Source organism: Canis aureus, chromosome 13 (genome assembly GCF_053574225.1).
Source record: "Canis aureus isolate CA01 chromosome 13, VMU_Caureus_v.1.0, whole genome shotgun sequence".
Classification (NCBI taxonomy): Eukaryota; Metazoa; Chordata; class Mammalia; order Carnivora; family Canidae; genus Canis; species Canis aureus.
In genome coordinates, this window is record NC_135623.1 from 62679113 (window position 1) to 62702135 (window position 23023).

At 39.4% G+C, this 23023-nt stretch overlaps 1 protein-coding gene across 4 annotated transcripts in view; it reads right to left on the bottom strand.

Annotated features, from left to right (window-relative positions):
- The window catches only part of SPMIP2 (sperm microtubule inner protein 2), a 117260-nt gene that overhangs the window by 51866 nt on the left and 42371 nt on the right, over nucleotides 1–23023 (bottom strand). For all 4 annotated transcript variants that reach the window (XR_013351124.1, XM_077846520.1, XM_077846519.1 and 1 more), the window contains exon 3: nucleotides 11532–11590. Coding sequence is in view for 3 of the 4 variants with exons in the window: in XM_077846520.1 (XP_077702646.1) it covers nucleotides 11532–11590 (59 nt within the window). In the remaining variant the exon portion in view is untranslated. The remainder of the gene's footprint in view (nucleotides 1–11531; nucleotides 11591–23023) is intronic.

Genomic DNA, 23023 nt, shown 5'->3' on the forward strand with positions numbered 1-23023 from the left:
CATCCACGAAGGCAAAAGAAACAAAAGCAAAAATGAACTATTGGGACTTCATCAAGATAAGAAGCTTTTGCACAGCAAAGGATACAGTCAACAACACTAAAAGACAACCTACAGAATGGGAGAAGATATTTGCAAATGACGTATCAGATAAAGGGCTAGTTTCCAAGATCTATAAAGAACTTCTTAAACTCAACACCAAAGAAACAAACAATCCAATCATGAAATGGGCAAAAGACATGAACAGAAATCTCACAGAGGAAGACATAGACATGGCCAACAAGCACATGAGAAAATGCTCTGCATCACTTGCCATCAGGGAAATACAAATCAAAACCACAATGAGATACCACCTCACACCAGTGAGAATGGGGAAAATTAACAAGGCAGGAAACCACAAATGTTGGAGAGGATGCGGAGAAAAGGGAACGCTCCTGCACTGTTGGTGGGAATGTGAACTGGTGCAGCCACTCTGGGAAACTGTGTGGAGGTTCCTCAAAGAGTTAAAAATAGACCTGCCCTACGACCCAGCAATTGCACTGCTGGGGATTTACCCCAAAGATACAGATGCAATGAAACGCCGGGACACCTGCACCCCGATGTTTATAGCAGCAATGGCCACGATAGCCAAACTGTGGAAGGAGCCTCGGTGTCCAACGAAAGATGAATGGATAAAGAAGATGTGGTTTATGTATACAATGGAATATTACTCAGCTATTAGAAATGACAAATACCCACCATTTGCTTCAACGTGGATGGAACTGGAGGGTATTATGCTGAGTGAAGTAAGTCAGTCGGAGAAGGACAAACATTATATGTTCTCATTCATTTGGGGAATATAAATAATAGTGAAAGGGAATATAAGGGAAGGGAGAAGAAATGTGTGGGAAATATCAGAAAGGGAGACAGAACGTAAAGACTGCTAACTCTGGGAAACGAACTAGGGGTGGTAGAAGGGGAGGAGGGCGGGGGGTGGGAGTGAATGGGTGACGGGCACTGGGGGTTATTCTGTATGTTGGTAAATTGAACACCAATAAAAAATAAAAAAAAAAAAAAAAAAAAGGAACCCCATGGTTGCAAGAAGAATGGTTGGTGCCTGCGTGTGGTAGAATTCCCAGGCATAGGAGTGAGGAGGCTGGCATGGAACAGTGAGTGTAGGTTTCTGCTTTCTGCTCTGTGTTGTAATAAGCTACAAACTTCTCTGAGATCATGTGACCACTTTCCTAAAAAAAAAAAAAAAAGATTAAAATTAGAATGATCAATTTTGAAGTGATCGTTTTCAAAAATGAATAGAAAGCCTTAAGAAAGTGGCAGATTTTGTGGTCATCTGGGGACTTTTTTTAAGATTTTATTTATTTACTCATGACAGACACACATAGAGAGAGAAACAGAGAGAGAGAGAGGCAGAGACACAGGCAGAGGGAGAAGCAGGCTCCACGCAAGGAGCCCAAAGCCGGACTCAATCCCGGGTCTCCAAGATCACGCCCTGGGCTGAAGGTGGCGCAAACCGCTGAGCCAATCTGGGGACTTTCTTAAAATGGGGGAAGGAGCTAATCTTCTGTGTGTCAGATCCACGCTGGGTGCTTTACATCCGTTGATTCTTCATTCTCAAGATAACCCTTTGAGATAGATATTATCACTCCCCTTTTTCCCTTGAAACTGAGGTTCAGAGAGCATCTACATTCCGTAAGATAAGGTTATTAAGCCCAACTTTGTCCAATTTCAGAGTCTTGCTCTTCTAGGTATAGAAACCTGAAATTATGAGCAGGCTTAAAATAAAAAGTAAAAGAAGTAATGAGGGGAACCTGGGTGGCTCAGTAGGTTAAGCATCTGACTCTTGATCTGAGCTCAGGTCTTGATTCTCAGAGCTGTGAGTTCAAGGCCCATGTTGAGCTCCATGCTGGGTGTGGAGTCTACTTAAAAAAAAAAACAACAGAAATGATAATAAGTAATGCATGTTAAATGGACTGGAGTGATTATTATTCTGCTACTCTGGTAAGATAGATATTAGCTAAGTTATACTATTGATCTATTGTAAACCATTTATATAAATGTTGATGATGCAAGAATGTTTAAACTTACCATGATCAGGGCATGTTTGTGGCTTCACAAAACTGAATAGGCAATAGTGGAATAAAAACAATCTGAGCCCTTGTAACATACCTCATTCTTGTTTTTCTGTACTCTTTTCAGTACATAAACTCTGTTTGCCTAGGCCTAAAATTTTAGCTCAGCTGTTTACTATTAGTTTGCAATCCATGCTTGAATTTCATTGCCATAAACCATTTTGTTAGGCGCAGCAGCTGTTCTCTCGGTAACGCTGGTCTCTTGAACGGGCTCTAGGAGATACAGTTCTGATATCTGAAATGCTGAGAAAAAGATGATAGGCTAGGGAATTGATAGTGCCTCTTTCTTGCACATGTCAGCTCATCTGTATCTTTCATAAATTATACAGAGACTGATGTGTGGGAAAGAGCCACATTCCGAAATGAACTAAATTTCTCCCCACCTCAGCATCAAGTGATAGCCTAGTAAGTTTCTTCTTAAGAATAACTGCCCCATCTCTTCTTTGGCTAGCTTTTCTTTCAAAAGCAGTAGATTTTTCAAAAATAGCTGCATCTTATCCTGTTGCCCATGTGCTCTGTCCTGTGATGAGGAACACGAATTCATTCCATAAGAAACATTTGCAGGCATCGTGCATTTCTCCCTCGTGACACTTCCTGTGATTAAATGTCAGTCATATATTTGGCTTTTTTTTTTTTTTAAGATTTTATTTACTTATTCATGAGAGACAGAGACAGAGGAAGAAGCAGGCTCCCTGCGGGGAGCCGGATGAAGGACTCAATCCCAGGACCCCAGAATCATGACCTGATTCAAAGGCAGACGCTCAACCGCTGACCCACCCAGGTGCTCCTATTTGGCTGTTTCTGCCTTGCCTTGCTGATAGGATGCAAGGATGGCAGGAATTCTGTTTTGTTCACACCTGAATCCCCAGGCCTCACAGTGTGCCTGGTGTGTGGTTGGCAGTTGGATATTTATTGAATTGATAGACGGGCACCAACTACTGATGTGGCACTGCAACAGTGACAACCATGGGGTAACACAGAACTCCTTCAATACCTTCAATGAGAACCCCCACCCCCCACCCCCCCCCCCACCCCCCCCCCCGCCAGCTAAGGATGAGGCTGGAAGGGAGGAGACTTGGTGGAAGGAAGTCTGAAGACAGAGTTTAGGTAATGGGCCAAAAGGGCCACAGGAGAAGCAGGTGCTGATGGTCTCAAAAACTGCAGAACTTTGCTCCTTAACACTCACGGAAATCCCTCCAATAGGCAGGCACAGACAGCCTTAAAATTAGAAAGCTGTCAAGATTTATGGCTGTTTGGAGGAAAACAACTAAAAAAAAACAAAACAAAACAAATTTATGTACCAATATATTTTAAAATAGTGGCTGTTATTAAGTCTGTGCTAGTTTAACAACTGGTTTTTGCCGTAGTTCATTACAGAATAAAACAAGCAATTTTCTACACATTCCCTCACTAATGCCAAATGCAGGCACACCTTACACCTTTCTGAATAAACAGGGCTTTCCGTTAATTCACATCAGTGAATATTTCTCTCATGCTAAAAGTCCTTATTTTAGACAGAAATTTTTTCAACTTAGCAGTCCAAACTACTAAAATTCTAGTTGACTATTATAATTAATTGTTCCTTTTATCAAAACAGAATACTTGTACATTGTACACAATGTGCTAATTTTTTTCAACTTTAATGAAATAATTTAGGTGCATATACATAATACATATACATAGTACAAAAAAGCTCATAGTAAAAAAATACTTTCAGGGAGCCTGGGTGGCTCAGTCAGTTAAGCATCTGACTTTGACTCAGGTCATGATCTCAGGGTCCTGGGATCCATCCTGTCCAGCTCCTTGCTCAGTGGGAGAGTCAGCTTCTCCCTCTCCCTCTGCCCCACCTCCTGTTCATGTTCTCTCTTTCTCTCTCTGAATCAAATAAATAATTAAAAAAACAAAAAAACAAAAAACTTCCTTTCTTTCCCTGCTCCCTACTCCAATATTCTCTTTTCCAGAAGCAACCACTTCTTAGTTCATTTGGTTTTCTTGAAACTTAACCCAATATTTTTATACAGTAAATGCGCTCTCCAAAGTCCCCATTTGTCCTGTTCCTATCTGATTTTATCATTCCCTAGGCCCTGCATGGCCATCTTTCTGGTAGTTTCCTTTAACACCATCTTGGGAATTACCCTTTGCTTGACAAAGAAAATTTGTTTCTTGCTTTGTCATCTTTTGTATCTTGATTTATCCCTCCATTGTCTTGCTAGATAATATTCTCCAGTTGCTTCCTAGGAAAATATGCTTCGAGGTGCAATTTTTTTTTTTTTTTTTTTGAGTACATATATATGTGACAATGTCTTTTTTTCTACCCTCCTTCTTGATTATTTGACTGGGTATAGAATTCTAGGTTGAAAGTCACTTCCTGTCAGATATGGAAGACATTGCTCCATTGGCTTCTAGAGTTCAGTATTGCTGTCAAGTAGGATACCTTGTCAGTTCCTGATCATTTGTATATATCCTGTTTTTCCTCTCAAAGGCTTTAAAATCTCTTCATCTCTACATAATAAGTTTCACAGTGACATGACTTGATATATTTTGTTTTGTTTTATTTTGTTTTGGATGGGTGTTTTTGGCTTTGATAGAACCTTTAAATTTGGAAATTCATATTATTCCCTTCTGAGAAATTTTCTTGTATTATTGATTTCCTTACTTCTTCTGTTTTCTCTGGCCTCTTTCTAGATCTTTTATTGGTTAGATATTAAACTAATTTAATTTTAATTGGTTTCTTTTTTTTCATATTTTTCCCTTTTTTCTTCTCTAACTCTTGGACTTTCTGTTCTACTTTTGGGAGAGTAACTCAACTACATAGTATAAAATTTATATCCCAAACTAAATCTCTATACTGATTATTTCTAGCTAACAATATAATATGAATTCTAATAAATGCATTTGCTACATTATTTCAGTGTACTCCATTTACTTAATAATAACATTAATAGAGTGGTCTGGTATTTTCACTTTAGTTTGCTGTCCAGGTGATCCATTTGATTAGCTTTCTGTTTCACTCTCAAAAGTATACTGTTTGGAGTGATAAGTTACATGGTCACACTATTTTCTGAGTATCAAGTGTTTTATTCAGTTATTTAATTTGTTTTTAAGTAATCTCTACACACAACATGGGGCTTAAACTCACAACTCTAAGATAAAAAGTTGCATACTCCACCAACTAAGCTGGCCAGACACCTCCCAAGTATTATTTTAGGTGATATGTATGTAACAACACATCTATACAAAAATTCAATGGAGTGGATTCTGCTACCATCATTATATAAATTTGGAAATTGAGGCATAAATAGTTTAATTTACTAAGATATCACAGCTTATAGGTGGTAAAGCTAATACTTGAACTCAGGAAATCTGTCTTCGGAGCCTAGGCTTTTCTTTTTTATTTATTTAGGGCACTTGCGTGGGTCAGTGGGTGAAGTGTCTGCCTTCAGCTCAGGTCATAATCTGAGAGTCCTGAAATGGAGCCCTGAGTTGGCTCCCTGCTCAGCAGAAAGTCTGCCTCAACCTCTTGCCCTCCCCCAACTCTCTTGTGCTTACTAGCATGTGCATGTTCTTTCAAGAATGAAAGAGAGAGAGAGAGAGAGTAGGAGGAAGGGCAGAGGGAGAGGCAGAGAATCTCAAGCAGATTCCGTGCTGAGTGTGGAGCCTGTGGAGGGGCTCAATCTCATGACCCTGAGATCATGACCTGAGGCAAAACCAAGTCAGTTGCTTAGCCAACTGAGCTACCCAAGGTACTTTTAATCACGGTATAGATACTGCTTTACAACTGTTTGCAATCCCCTATTTGGGAAATAATAGATTGTTTTGGACTTTGTATTATTGTTAACGCTGTTGGACTTCGTTTTAAGTAAACCTTTGTGATTTCCTTTATTATTTCCTTGGGAAGGATAAATTCCTAATAAACCCAGCTTTTCTTGATGTTCAATTCAGCAGTCATTCAACGATGCCAGGCTGTGGACCTCTTGAGGATGGTGCTAATAAACCCTGTCATTCTGAAAAGGCAGACTCTACAAAGAGCTGTGTCTCTATGACTCTCAAATACAAGAAAAGTTAGAGAAGGTTGTTATTGTGTCCAATCCTTTAAAACTCACGCTGCCCTTCCTTTCATGGCTGACGTCGCCTTTGTTTATTCTTACCTTGGAATTTGCCTAGGAATTACCTTGACAACTGTCCTCCACCCCCATCCACTGTCCACAGGAACTTGAAGTGTTCCTTAAGACATCATTCCTAAGATAAATCTATGAATTAGCAAATAAGTGTCTAATGCCATGGATCCTCTTTGGCAAAGAGGCAACTTTATCATGACATGAGTTCAGAGGCAGGTCAGCAGCTCCTTTCTGGAATAATATTTGCCTGTGAATAATTCTGTTGATATCATCATCTCAACAAGTCTTTCACTTGCATGGGTAAAAAAAAAATCCACCCAAGCAAGCAGCCAGAGATTTTCCTAAAATCTAGATGTCCCTTCTAAACCCAACCTAAATTTTGTCTCTTTTAGGAAGTCCTTGTGAACTTTTAAAATACAGTTTGTCGGGATCCCTAGGTGGCGCAGCGGTTTGGCGCCTGCCTTCGGCCCGGGGCGCGATCCTGGAGACCTGGGATCGAATCCCACGTCGGGCTCCCGGTGCATGGAGCCTGCTTCTCCCTCTGCCTGTGTCTCTGCCTCTCTCTCTCTCTCTCTCTCTCTCTCTCTCTGTGACTATCATAAATAAATTAAAAAAAAAAATACAGTTTGTCATTATGAGGGTAAGAACTGGGATTTGTCTTTTATATCTGATTCGGCAAATATGCATCGAGTGCCCATACATGCCAAGCACTGTGCGAATCGTAAGGAAAAGAAGAAGAAAACAGACTACTTCCTTGCCTCAAAATCTTTAGTGATGGTGTGTGGCTTCCACAGAATTCACTTGCTTCTTAAAAATCCCTGCTGGTTCACTGTTTGCAGTGCATTCTCTTACAGCCTCTTTTCATTTGTAAACTATTCTTTCATTTCCTATCTGTGCTTTGTATTCTTTTTGTTGAAATTAGAAATACAATACGCGTATATTAGAAAACACCCAAGTGCAAATAGAAGGGACCTGATTACTATCTAGAGAAACTTAAGATATTTAAAACAAGAGGATGTTTTCTTGAATTCAGAAGGAAAAAAAGAGGTAACTCATACCCTGTTATTGCAATTATTCTCCATCAATGTCAGTTGTATTGAAATCTTCTGTTTACATCTTTCTGTGAACTACTTGAAAGTAGGGATTCTGCTTATTCTTTAATTCTGAGCACCTGGCACAGAACAGGTTTTCGTTTCGTATTTGTTGAAGTATATCTTTCCTGGTCTTTAGGCTACAATTAATTGTATAACACACCCTTGATTTAATAACAGCTTTATATGGGAGGAAAACAAGAGGCACCACATCTGTATACTACATTTGTAAACAGCTATTATAAAACGCATCCTGATTTCAAGAAAGTCAGAGCTTAAAAAGTACGTCTCAGAATGGAGGAAATCCTTTAATTGTCCTTTACTGGACTTCTGGTCCCCAAAACAGAGTGGGCTCACCTCCATTATGTCAGCGTGCAAAAATTCTTTTTTTGGACAAAAAAAATCTTTAGTGCTGGTTGTATTGACTCAAACAATCCTCTTCCTCTGGTGCTTTTTCTGAGACCACTGATAACTTGCAAATATTTGTTATTGTTTTCTTGGATCTCCATTTCCTTGTACTAAACATTAGTATGAAATTCTTCACCAGGTTTATGGCCTTCTGTTATCTCAAGGGTCCTTCCTCTAAGGCTCCTTTCTCCTTTCTCCTGTGGCTCTCACTGGTGTCCCCAGTGTGGGCACCGCCTCAGGCTCAGTTCCTTTCTTTCTTAAGTCTTCAGTAGTGGTTCTCAATACTGGCTGCACACCAGAATCACTCTGAGAGCCCTTGTAAAATATCCAAGCCCAGATCCCAGCCCAGATCTCAGCCCAGATCAGTGGGATCAGTCAACCTGGCTGAAATATTAGTACTGTGACCCTAGATCATGTAACTGAATCTCTGAAATTCAATTTCTTCACTTATAAAATTATGACATTAAAATCTGCTTCAGATTGCTGAATACATTCTTATTCCTCTTCATAACAGCAAATATCATCGTTTTTTTTCCATTTACTTAAAACCTGTATTCCTTGAAAACTCAGCTCAAATCCTTCTTCCTCCCCCCAGCCTCCATAATCACAATTTATTTTTGCTAATTTGCGAATCACACCCAAAACTCAAGATGGGCCTGTAAAAATGAAATAGTCTCCTCGCTGATCTTCCTACAACAGTAATTGTCACCTTTCAGTTCTTTCTCTACACAGCAGTCCAACATCCAGAGTGATCTTAAGAAAAATTTGATCATGTTGCTTTCTTTTTCTTTTTTTCTTTTTTTTTGCATTGCTTTCTATTTTAAATCTTCCAATGAGTTCTCTTTGTTCTTGTGTTAAACTCCAAATTCTCTAACCTCGGCTGCAAGGTTCAGTGAAATCTGATCCTCATCTTGCTTCTCCCTCACTGATTTCCATAGTCTGCTCCCACTGGTTCTAATCTGATACACACTTTCCCATCTCAAAGACTTGCTCATACTGTTTGCTCTGCCAGGAATGATCTTAGGCTCACCTTCCAAAGTTGCCTGAACAATTACCTCCTTAGTGAACACTTCTCTGACCCTCAGTCCTAGTACTGTCCCTCAAAAAATCTTCTCTTTACATCCCATAAATATCTTTTGTAATGAAAAGTTTCCTCATGAACTGGATGGAATAGAGTATGAGATTCACTTTTTCTTAATAAACCTCTATATTGTTTGATTTGTTGCCACAAGCATGAATTATATTTGTAATATTTAAAAGTGATTAAAAAGTTTGAGGGGCACCTGGGTCGCTCAGTGGTTGAGCATCTGCCTTTGGCTCAGGCCATGATCCCAGGTCCTGGGATTAAGTCCCACATCAGGCTCCTCACAGGGAGCCTGCTTCTCCCTCTGCCTATGTCTCTGCCTCTCTTTGTGCGTCTCTCATGAATAAATAAATACAATCTTTTAAAAAAAAAGTTATTAAAAAGCATGAGAAATAGCATAATGGTTTTTCTTAAAGTCATCTAGTTGTTTAATATCTATCTCCTCCCCTAGAATACATATTCCAAGAAGAGCATATGTTGAGCTTGTCTTATTCACCACTGTGGCCACAAAATCAACCTGTGCTTCAAACACAGGAGATACTAGTTTTACTGAGGGAACACCATTGATTGAGAAAGACAGCACATACCCCGGAGTGGGAGGCGAGGCACTAACCTTGCCCAGAAAGGAGATGGCCCTGAGTCCCATGTAGAGAACACAAACGCTGGGGCCACACTTGGGCCCAACCGAGTCAACTTCTTTTTCAAGAGAATCCTACCAGCCCGAGACTGGGGCAGGAAGCCTTTTAAACAGTGGATATGGTTGAAGTCTCAAGAGGGAGGCAGCATTGAGTTATTGGCATCTGACCAGTTAAAAATAGGACCTACAGGGCAGCCTCGGTGGGACAGTGGTTTAATGCCACCTTCAGGCCAGGGCGTGATCCTAAAGATCCGGGATCAAGTCCCACATCAGGCTCCCTGCATGGAGCCTGCTTCTCCCTCTGTCTGTGTCTCTGCCCCTCTCTCTGTATCTCTCATGAATAAATAAATAAAATCTTAAAAAAAAATAGGACCTACAGGCAAATCTAGGGCATCATCATTATACTTTTTAAAAATTGTAAACTTCTCTGGTTACCATTTTGTAATTATAATTGTCTTCATTATGCATTTGGCACTTAACATATATGGATTGGTTTTATAATTTATACAAATATATATCTGATCTCCAATTTCCCAGTTGAATCCACAATGCTTTGAGTACAAGGTCTTTTTCTTTTTCTTTTTTTAATTTAATTTAATTTAATTTAATTTAATTTTATTTTATTTTATTTATGATAGGCACACAGTGAGAGAGAGAGAGGGGCAGAGACATAGGCAGAGGGAGAAGCAGGCTCCATGCACCGGGAGCCCGACGTGGGATTCGATCCCGGGTCTCCAGGATCGCGCCCTGGGCCAAAGGCAGGCACTAAACCGCTGCGCCACCCAGGGATCCCAGGTCTTTTTCTTTTAAATAAATGTTTACGTGTCATGACCTGACACAATCCATATCATATTCCATAGAAATGAATATAGCTAACATTCTTTCACTAGAGAAAAATGTTCAAAGCTTCAGTATTTCTCAGATACTTTCTAACAAGTTTTTCATGTTTAAATGCAGCAGATTTTCACACTTTTATCACCAATGTTTATGGAAGTTTCTTTGATTTTCAGTGGCCTTTAATGGGTTTCTTCAGCTTAAAATTTTTTACAAATACATCTATGCAATGTTACCTGAACAGATGAAGTGGCTATTTTAATGAGAACATGTGCTTTGCAAGCAATAAATTGTAATTATTTCTCTATGGCTTCAAACATAGGATATGCTATTTATAAGTTATAGGAATTGCCCAATGAGATCTTTTGTTGTCCTGGGATTCTGTTGGAGTAACTAGCAGGTTTTGACATGGGGTTTGAGGGCTTTTCTCTTTTTGGTGTAGCTTATGTTGTGGTAGAGCAGAAAGAGACTGGAATTCATTAATTTTGCACCTGATAATAGCCGTGTCCTTCAACAAATAAAAATTAGTGAAATAGGCTCCAGAAACTCACACCTCCAAAAATCTAAGGATAACAAAGACATCTTGAATCTGCAGTCTTATAAGAGCAATGCTGATTGATCCTTTCCCTCTTAGAAATCTGAATTATATGTGACAAGCCTAGGTTTTGCTCTTTTCCTGTAATTTAACAAACCTTGAGGTAAGACATGTTTAATTTACGTTGCCATAAGATAGCATGGATTCAAGCTGTAGTGTGACTTCAGTAGGATTACGTTTATTAACCCAGGTTACCCATGATGACGGTTTCTAGGCCAACAGCATGAAATGAGGTTTTTTTTAAAAAAAAACAAAACCAAAAAATTATATTGTTGTTATTTCACAGAAAGAATTATTCATATAGTTAATTCTACCTTAGTCATCCAGTTGCTGTTCTTAATAGCTGCAGGCTGGCTCTCTTTTTCCCCACTATAGTCTAACAGTTACTTACTCTCTGCCTGCTTTGCCCCATCCCCACCCCCTTAATTAGACCTAATAGACCATGAACATTTTTTTGCTTTTATTAGGAATAAAATTCATAATTTTACAAAGTAACTTACCTGAAATAAAAAGACATAAAGTGGTAATATAGTTAAAAGTTAAAAAAAACCCACAAAACTAACCCTGTTACTGGTTTAGGAAGGAAACACATCAATTAATTTGTTAAATAATTAATTAAAAATGTATTAGCAGCTGCTTACCATGGATTTTGGTATCTGTGGCTTATTTTATCAATAGTGGCTTGACTTATTTCTCCATACTGTAAAAGAAAGAAAATTATTGTAACCTAATTCCTAGGTAAATTGCACCAACATTTCTAACAGTCTATATTTGTAGTCAAAAAGGAAATCAGATTGGGAAGTTAAATAGGAAATGGTAAATATAATTAATAGAACATAGCCTTTTGATTCTTGAATTGAGACAAAAAAATACAAGAAGCAAAATAAATATGCTCCTGTGTGCTCTATTTTCCCTGTCTGTAAAAGGGCAGGTATTAGTAGCAGGAGGAGTATAGCCCGTAGTCTCTAAATAAGTAGGCATTCTAAACCACTATTCAGACTCAAACAGTATAGCTCTTTTTACTTCACCTTATCCTCATAGAATTAGCAAATGTGGTGGCAACAATGGAGGAGAGAGCTGGGTCATAGAATAGCCGATGGTAAAGTGTAGATCTGAAAACTTTCAGAAAGCATAATTTAGAACATTGATAAAATATTTGTAGCTTAGGACCATTTCCCACATAAAAAGAAATCTCCACACTCTCTCATGTACGTTGAAATAATGTGTGATCACTGAATAAATGACCTGTCTATACTGGCTCCTTTAGCCCAGGAACTAGCCAATGAATGGCACATCTTATGAATAAACATGGGGAATAAGGGTGTCAAATTTATATCAGAAAGGATTTCGGTCTATAACCATTGCTCAATTTTCTTTACTAGGGTTGGGAAACAATGATCTGGATTTTCAAAAGTATTTCAGTTCAGTTTTGGAATGCATGTATCTATCTTTCTTTCTTTCTTTCTTTCTTTCTTTCTTTCTTTCTTTCTTTCTTTCTTTCTTTCTTTCTTTCAGGATTTTATTTATTCATGAGACACACACAGAGAGAGGCAGAGACAGGCAGAGGGAGAAGCAGGCTCCCTGCGGGGACCCTGATACAGGACGGGATCCCAGGACTCTGGGATCATGACCTGAGCTGAAGGCAGACACTCAACCACTGAACCACCCAGGCGTCCCTCAAATGCATTTTTCACTTACATTGATGTGGAGTGCTATATTCATAACATCTCAAAAGGTAGCAAGATCATGTTATAATTTCAACATCAGAGGAGTTACTTAGTACTTTTGTAAAAATCTTCCCTGCTTCCCCCTTTACCATCAAGCTTTACTCTAGGACGTTCCTAATCAAGTCCTTCAGAGTTACTTGTCATCTTCTCACAGATGAAGTTGAAACCTTGATCACTGCTAGCTCTTTAATATTTGTGTATAAAATACATAGATAAGAAAGGGATGAGGAAAATAAGATTTACATGCAAGGGTGGACCATTCATTATTCCACAGAAAATTTGAGAAGTGGTAATCTGTATAGATCATGGTATAACTTTCTCAGTTGATTTCTGACATGTGATTCCTTAAAAATTGACCTTATCAACTGATCTACAGATAATTTTGTTATCAATATTTTGACAGATTTTCCAGGAATTGGACAATCTTCTTTGATCTTTGTTCCCATTTTTACTTTTTTTTTTTTTTTTAGATTTTATTTATTTGACAGCGAGCAAGCACAAGCAGGCGGAGCAGCAGAGAGCAGGGAGCCCGATGTGGGGCTTGATTCCAGAACCCTGGGATCATGACTTGAGCCGAAGGCAGATACTTCACCAATTGAGCCACCCAGGTGCCCCGTTCCCATTTTTAAAAATCAAAAATTGCATCATCTCAATCTGGAAAGACTTTTGGTAGAAACAAGCAACAGATACTTTTTCCAACTCCCTCTTTTTTCCCTATAGTTATTAGTGTATAACGTCATAGAAAATCCTCCTAAAATAAGTTGTCCCTTCTCATCTTAATTTATTAGTGAAATCTGTCACAATTTATTTGGGTAGCCATGCTGCCTATGGTGTCAAATTGAATGAAATTCAGAATCAAAATGATGAGGCTTTTTAATTGGTCAGTTGTTCATAAGAGTAAAGGAAAGACTGAATCAAAACCTAACTCAGCATCTTCATAGAAACAGGTAACAACTGATTAGTACAGTCTCTACCTTAGGGAAACTGGTTCTGTTGAATGCTTTCAACTAGCAAAAATAATCATAACTCAAAAGTGGGCATTTCCTATTAAGCAATCTTTAAAGAAGTCTAGGCATTAATAAAAGGAACATACCTGCTAGCTATATTCAGGTACTGTGAACTAGACACAGTTTCTGAAATGAGTGAAAAACTGTCAAATTTGAGAGGCACCTGGGTGTTTCAGTGGGTGAGCATCTGCCTTTGGCTCAGGTCATGATCCTGGGGTCCTGGGATCGAGTCCCACATGAGGCTCCCCATAGGGAGCCTGCTTCTCCCTCTGCCTGTGCCTCTGCCTCTCTCTGTGTGTCTCTCATGATTAATAAGTAAAATAAAATTTTTAAAAAATGGTCAAATTTGAGTTAATTGCAGACATGTGGGGCCCATTCTAGTTAACCACTGAAATCCTTGCCTAATACTTTCGCTTTTAATCTCAAACCATCTTGTCTAGTCCTGACATATTTAAGAAATCTTTTTGGGGCTGATCACTGAGGAATCCTTTTGTTTTTTTACTATACGTGAGTTAACGTGCTTTTCTTAATATATCCAATTTTGAATTTTTTTTCTTTAGTAGAAAGAAGTATTTTCCATCTCTAACTATGAGGCCTTTCTTACTAGTAGAATGAATACAATGGCAATACATTTCAAGAATGCATAGACACTAGGGTTTCTTTTCTCTGTCCTCCTCCCTGGTAACATACAGCTCTTAGTACCAAACATTTGAGTGGGAAATTCCCTAAGGCTACCTTTTCTTATGCTAATGTATTTTTTCTCCACTTGCCTCAATTTGCAAAATATTACTGTTAACCCCTTAGGTGTCTTTCTTCCCACAGCCAGTGAGAAGCATTCTCATTGTTGTAGCTGGATCACCGAATTGCATAATGTTGCCTATTCTAGACTGGAACTATTGAAGGGAGAAAGGGAGCATTAAGGCTTTTGTATGAATGGAGCATTTGAAGTATTCATTTTATATTCAGAGTGTGAGTAGAAACAAAACAATTCTTTCTGGAAAATGTCAGTGTTTAAGGCATGGATTCTGTGATGCTTTTTTTTTTTTTTGTATTAAAATGCAAAAAATGAACAATGCAGAGACCCATACTTCATTTTATGCTACATTATAGATGGCCTTGAATTCCAGCATAAATTATATCCTGGTATCTCTTTTTTCTAAAACTGCAATGTTTTTCCGAGATCAGACGAGATCGGGCGTGTTCAGGGTGGTATGGCCGTAGACAAAACTGCAATGTTTTTAAATAATTTGAATTAATACATTAACTTTCAGCAAATAGACAAAACATTGGGTTTCATGAGTTGGTTGACTATGGCCCCTACACATCTCTGTTTTCTGTGGAGTATCCAAATAATGAGCAGCGTATTCCATCATGTTTCTAATGTGCTCGTATTAATATAATTCAAAAATCCGTGTAGGCAAGAAAATAAAGTGTGTATAAACATTAATGATACTGCATCCTATTTATTGAGACATTATCCCAGATACGATGATAAGAGCTTTATACACCTATCTCATTTAATCCCTTCAACACTACTCTAAGGTATTATTATTATCATCCCTGTGGTATTCTTTTCTTTTCTTTTTTTTTTTTTAAAGATTTATTTATTTATGATAGAGAGAGAGAGAGGCAGAGACACAGGAGGAGAGAGAAGCAGGCTCCATGCAGGGAGCCCGACGTGGGACTAGATCCCGGGACTCCAGGATCACGCCCTGGGCCAAAGGCAGGCACTAAACCGCTGAGCCACCCAGGGATCCCCTCCCTGTGGTGTTCTAAGATGACCCCTACTATTCCTGTCCCTTGGTGCATACACTTCCTCCCAGATATTCCACCAAATACTAATTACTGCTGTGAAGGGATTTTGAAACTGTAATTAAGACCCTAAATAAGTTGACTTCAAGAAAGGAAGATTATCCTTAGTGGACCTCATTTAATCAGGTAAGCTCTTAGAAGGATCTGGGTTCTTCCTGGCAAGGGGGATTTGCAATGTGAGAGGAGTTTGAAATGGGGGAGACTCTCTGTGCTGGTTTCAAAGATGGAGGGGGCCACGTGGTAAGGAATGTGGGCAGCTTCTAGATGCTGAGAATGGCCCACGGCTAACAGCCAGCAAAGAAATGGGACCTCAATCCTACAACCACAAGGAACGGAAATCTTCCACAATCCACATGAGCTCCGCAGAGACCGCAAGCCTCACATGAGATCACAGCTACAGCGGACACCTGGATTTCAGCCTTCTGAGACCCAAGCAGAGAACCCAGACATGCCTACTGGGACTTCTGACCTACAGAACTGTGAACAAATAAATGGGTGAGGTTTTAAGCTGCCACATTTGTGGTAATTTGTTATGCCCAATAGAAAACTAATAAAATCCCCATTTTACAAATGAGAACACTGAGACATTATAACAAATAGGCAGCCTAGCGCGCGAAGAGAGAAAAAGGGGGAAATGAAAAGTTCTTCAATGAGTCACATTCAGTTTTTCACTAAGGCTACAACATAGATTTGCCCTGAAAAGCATTATGAGTGCCAGTCACCCCATCACCCCTGGGTGATGTCCATTCTCAGAAAGAAGGCAAATATCTATTACTTCCTCCTACCCTAAACTTCTCCAGGATGATAAATGTTCTCTTTACTCATTCTATATTCAAGATACCAAAGGATTTTCTTTCCTTTTTTTTTTTTTTAAGTCCTTATTTATTTATTTGGAGAGACAGAGAGCACAAGCAGGAGGACTGGAAGAGGGAGAGGGAGAGCAGCCTCCCAGCCAAGCAGGGAGCCTGACGTGGGGCTCCATCCCAGAACCCTGAGATCATGACCTGAGCAGAAAGCAGATGCTTAACAGACTGAGCCACCCAGGCACCTACCCCACCCCCCCAAAAGGATTTTCTTTTAAAGCAAGACTAGAACTTGTTCTGTTGGAAAATGTTAGGATTTGCGATGACTAACCATTCTACTCTCAGCCCTTCATCCAGAATGGATTGATGATCCACGTTTTGAAATCTGAGCAGATTTGACTATTTGAGCTACAGAAAAGCTACACAAGAGCTTCCCAAGTCTCTGTGCTCACTGCAGTTTCTGAAATACAGTGAAGTGCCTGTTTTGCAACTGTTCTCACCCTTGGAATTTTCTAATGTGTTGGCGGTATTGTTAATTCAAAGGTTAGAAAGTATGCTTCTCCCAGGTTAATTGTCCAATTAGCTTTACAACACAGAATTACACTAGAGGTGGCAACTCAGGCAGTATGAGCAGTAACAGTATAACTGAGTTTCAGTTAAAAAAAAAAAAAAGGATGGTTGTTTTCAAATGACTATGGAATAAGTTGGGAGTAGAATAATTCTCAATCGAATTCAGACTTAAAACTTCATTTCTTCCCTTCTGCAATTTGGTCTCTACACAGAAACATTGCGTGAGAAGTGAAACCATCTCTATCTACACCCATCTCCTATCACTTGTTGATAATCATCTACGCCATGCTAAGCCATAGGAGAAGTGGTGTTGATGCTGTCCGTACAAAGTTAAATGAAACAGATCTCAGACCTCAAGTTGCTTAAAGCCATTTAAAATGTGGCACCTGCACTGCAATGTTTATAGCAGCAATGTCCACAATAGCCAAACTGTGAAAAGAGCACAGATGTCCATCGACAGATAAATGGATAAAGCAGATGAATGGATAAATGGAATATTACTCAGCCATCAAAAAGAATGAGATCTTGCCATTTGCAACGATGTGGATGGAACTAGAGGGTATTGTGCTAAGCAAAATGAGTCAGTCAGAGAAAGACAAATACCATATGATTTTGCTCGTGAAATTTAAGAAACAAAATAGATGAACATAGGGGAAGGGAAGGAAAGATAAAATAAGATGAAAATAGGGAGAGAAACCATAGGAACTGTTAACTGTAGGGAACAAACAGGATTGCTGGAGGGGTGTGGGGTCAGGGGATGGGGTACCTGGGTGATGGGCATCAAGGAGGACATGTGATATGATGAGCATGTTTATGTTGTATTATATACAACTGATGAAACTACAGGAGTAGTTTATGTTAATTAAATTGAATTTAAATTTAATTCAATTTTAAAATTTAATTGTTTTTAAATTTAAAATCAATTTAATTAACATATGAGTAAATATCCTAATATATAATTTTAACAAAATAAAAAGAAATTATGGCTGGGCTTGTGCAGTTCAGTTGCTGAGAATCACACTAAAAATTTCAACAACAAAAAACAAGAACAACAAGAACTTTCCTGTGAGTTCTCCCTATAGCAGAGGGAGCTTATATGGATTCCTAATAGTACCCACTTTTAGTTCCATTTTCTTTCTGCCCAAGGATGTAGCTGGGATCACATAGCAGCGATCCCCTATATTTAATGATTTTCATTTTCAGTTTGGTCAGTTAGATTTCTTGATTTCCTAGGTTCAATCCCAAGAAAGGTTCAGATTGCTAGTCTTGTTTGCTACTCATTCCATGCATTTTCGTCAATACCATGAGTTACTCTGGTAGTGTTATACCTAAATAGTCAGGGAAAACTATAATCCTAAATTTAAAGTAATTTTAGAATTTCTCCCAAAGATCTTCAAAAGCCAGGATAAATGACAGATATTTTTTAAGGCAGAGAGGGGCTGGGGGAGAGGAGGAGAGAGAATCCTTTCTTTTTTAAAAAAAGATTTATTTATTCGTGAGAGACGTAGAGAGAGAGGCAGAGACACAGGTAGAGGGAGAAGCAGGCTCCATGCAGGGAGCCCGATATGGGATTCGATCCTGGGACACCAGGATCATGCTCTGGGCCAAAGGCAGGCACTAAACCACTGAGCCACCCAGGGATCCCAGGAGAGAACATCCTAAGCAGGCTCCACGCCCAGCACAGAGCATGATGCAGGCTCGATATCAGGACCCTGAGATCATGCCCTGAGCTGAAATCAAGAGTCAGATGCTTAATGAACTAAGCCACCCAGGTGCCCTTAAATGCCAGATTTAGAAAACAGATGTCCTGGTATTTTAGTGGTATAATACCCCAGTGATATGGGTATTAGATCACACACACATTTCACACTTTGACAATATAGTGAAAGGAGCACGGCTATGGAGTTAAACCACAGGTTTACTCGAACCCATTCTAATGTATACAGTCTTTTCTTAGCTTTGTATTTCCCTATCATCATCAAATAATATTCGTGGGAAACTGATGGCATATGCTTAATTACTAACTTTAGGTAGTATGATTTAAAAAAAAAATGTGATGTGTCTACCATTAGACATGTACTCAAGATGTTATGTCAAGCCCTGTAAAAGTTAGTAACAACCATGGCATATTTTAAGGCTTCCTTAATTAAGGAATAAAATCACCCCCTAGGCTCTAAATTACAGAGTTCCTTTTTGTTTTTTCTTTTTTTTTCCTTCCACATTTCCACATCCTAATCAAAGATGTGAAAATTAAGATGTATTTTTTTCCCAAGTCACCAATGGTCATAAAGTCACTTCAACAAGAGAAAGCCCTGTGTGTGGCTGCGGTGTCAGGTCACTGGGGCCGGGCTGCCCAGTAAAACGTAGAGTGGCAGGGTACCCAGCTACCAACACAGACGCTTCCCATCCCAAACAAGTTATTCTTCACGGAACTGCTCTGAACACAATACAGAAGGCAAAGCAGTGATAACCTGCCTCTCTTGTTTTCATGGTCTGTTAGAGAAAGGAAACATCAAACATAAAGTCTATGTTCCAGAAGGTCAGTTACAAGTAAGATTTTATTAGGAAATTGGTTCCTTCAGTTTATCTGAGGCATCCTATAAAGCCAAGTTTTGTAAAATGGGGGAAAATATAACATTTATGTATAAGGAGGTTAATGGTGTTAATATATTATTTTCAAGAAGCAGAGGGTTATTTGGCCTCCCTCACCAAGGTTTCTCCTCCCTCACAGACGGTCAGCATGTGGCACTCCCTCACGGAAGTCTTCCTGTGGCATCAGAAAATGTATGACTTTATTCAGCACTTAGGGATGAAAGGTGCTAATGTAATTATTTTTATATTAAACCACAAACTGTTAGGATACAAATAACTCTAAGAAGTATAAAGTGAGAGCTAAACACACACCCATCTTGGGAAAGAACAGCAGCAATGCAAAGAGGTGCCTAATTTTAGAAAAGCTATTTTGTTTTGCTTTTATAACTTGGTTGATAAAGGGAGCTTTATTATCTTTTTTGAAATCTTCCATATTGATAATAACATCTGGAGATTAGAAGTGGGAGATCCTAGGAATTTTAATGAGCCTGTATGGGATTTTTTCCAGACTAACCCAGAGGAAAATCAGAAATTTGGTGTGGAAAACACTCAGAAATTCTGAAATATGTGATTGGTGGTCTACATACGGATCACCTCCACACTGGCAATACTTTTTCCCAGGTGAATCTGGAGATTTTCCAGGACACTGTTGTGTGAAGGTGGACAGTTTGGAAGAATGCACGGGGTTGTGCTAGGACAAGAAAAACAGGGGCGGTTCACTAGGACCTCACTGTCTTCTCTTTTTTTTCCCATAATGCTGAAGATTGTATTTGATGATATGTTTTGGAGCACTGTTAAAGTGCTTATTAAGTAGAAATTAAAAAATAACTAGTACCAAGCTATTTCTTACTCTATCAAATACATGGGTGATATCTACTCATAATTCATTTTAAGAGTGTAAAGTGAAGTCTCTGGGGTGCCAATGAAGCAGAATGGAAGGCTGGGAGAAAATTAAGAGAACCTTGAGGAACACTTCAGTTGGGACTGACCCAAACCAGACCTTACCCACAGAACGATGAGGACGCAGATGTGCACTTCACGTGGTGGCTCTGAGTTGAAGGTTCTCACTTCAGTTTTGATCCTATGGTCTCTTACACCTATATGCCCATTAAGTCCTTGAATTCACAGCCTGGCTTGAAATCCTGGCTCTAACCATTTACTAGCATCGGCCTCAGACCAGGAAACCCACCTGTCAATGCCTCCAGTTTCCTCACCTGTGAAATGGGAATAATTATAGAAACTTCCTCCCGTGGTCAATACTCAAGCTCTTTTTCATGTTGGCTTTCTCTAAATAAATTCACAGAGAGAAAAAAAAAAAAAAGTCTTATGAAACAACCAAACCTGGATTGGTTTATTCACAGCCATCAAGAAACTCGACGTCTCATCAAAAGTCTGTTTAAAAATCCCCCAAAACTGTCACAGAGAAGAAAGACTTCTGCACTTCCTAATACTGGAATCTGTGGCATTTACAAATGAGGTGGAAGTCTCAAAGTCTTGAAGATTTTACTTTTTATTATACTATACTGTATCACGTAGAAATATATTGATGGGTTCCCATCATTCTCTTTATTACCTTCTATAGGTTTTCAAGTTGTTATACTCTATGACACGTTGGTTGTAACATATGTTATGATTAATTGGCTTAATAACATCTTCCCACCTATGAAGAGTTCGTCATCCAGTCCAGTATAACAGTGTTTCTGTTGGAAAACGAAAGGACTTAAGTCATCTGGTCATGAGGTCAGAGTACAGAAGCAGAAAATGGCATCAGGAAGCCAGCTGAGAATATTGAGGTTTGGGTTAAAGAGAGACTGGGGAGAGGAGACATGCCTAGCTAAGGAGTTAGAAATGCTCTCAGTTTAGCATGAGGTTGAAACTAAAATCGTTTCAATAGTCTTCATATATTCTTACAGAAACATCACATATAATTTGGCAGAGACCACATCCATTTTTTAAAAGAAGAAGAATGTACTGCTCTTAAATCTGAGCTAATAACAAAAGCAATGATCGTTACTGGTTTATATACACATGTACTATGATGACATAAACGTGAGTAGGAAATAGCTAAACATAAAAAGATCCAGAAAAGAAACCCGATATTGTGATTTTTACTGACCTCTGTGATGTGGGGAAATTTTTCAGGTGTCACTCAGCCTGGGAGCTATTATCTTTCTACCAAAGTGCAGATGATCTATAAAATCCCTCCAAGAGCCCCAAATAGGAGAGAGACCATTCCCAGGTAGGAAGCAGCTGCCCCGGGGCATTTTACCAAGAGTCTAATGGAGGCGCCTGAGCTTCCTTAGCTGCCAGTGTTAGACAAACCTGGAGGGGTGGATTAGGAAGGGCAGCTGTTCAGGCTATAAAAACCCACTAGATGAAGGTTTGTGCTTAAAATCAAAGTTCTGAGCAACTGCAGTGAGGAACACTGAAGGGTCCCTGAAGTCAGGCTGAAACAAAGCGCCATCCCCATTGGGATTATTTTGCACAAGGATGGTGGAGGAATGTAGACGGAGTCCACTAAACACAAGGAACCAGAGGAAGAACAGGGGGTACACCACTTCCTGGGGAGGAGGGGTGTGAGTTACTGCCACGGACTCTCATATATTGTTTGTAATTAGGAGCTCATTTTTATGCATGGAGCGTGTGTGTTCGTGTGAGCTCAAATGTCAGTTCACACCAAGTCATGTGGATCAGAAGTAGCTGCCTGAAGCACTCCTGAGGCTGGCTCTGCATTCCTTGATAAAGACTCTGTGTCTGAGGCTAGACTCAAAAACGAATATTGCCGTGGATGTAGAGGGGGAGCCCCGGCTGGGTGAGGAGGGGAAGAATAGCAGCCTTGATGACAAGGTCCAGGCCTTAACTGGTGGGCAAATTATAGATGGTTATTCACTAATATGTACAGTTGGCCCTTGAACAACATGGGTTTGAACTGTGCAAGTCTGCTTTTAGGCGGAATTTCTTTGACAAATACAGTACAGGTCTATAAATGTGTTTTCCTTGTGATTTTCATCATATTTTCTTTTTTGGGTTTATTGTAAGAGTACAGCATATAATATATATTCAGGATGTCAAAATCTTCATCACTGACTGTTTTATATGATCCATAGGCTTCCCATCAACCCTGGGCTCTTAGTAGTTGAGTTTTGGGAGGAGTCAAAAGCCATACATAGATTTTTAACTGTTAGGTTTAGGTCAGCGTTTCTAATCCTTTCATTGTTCAAAGGGTCAAATGTCTAGTGATTCTCCGTGAATCTTGTTGTCCTAGTTAGAAGGTTCTGAGTCCAAGGAATCCTGTAAGGTATTGTTTTAAGATCGTTATGAGATTGGTGAATCTTTGGGAACAATTCCGGGGATGCCTGGGTGGATCAGCAGTTTGGCACCTGCCTTTGGCCCAGGGCGTGATCCTGGAGACCTGGGATCGAGTCCCACGTTGGGCTCCCTGCATGGAGCCTGCTTCTCCCTCTGCCTGTGTCTCTGCCTCTCTCTCTCTCTCTCTCTCTCTTTCTGTGTCTCTCATGAATAAATAAACAAAATCTTGAAGGAAGGAAGGAAGGAAGGAAGGAAGGAAGGAAGGAAGGAAGGAAAGGAAAGGAAAGAAGAAAGAAAAAAAAGAAAGAAAGAA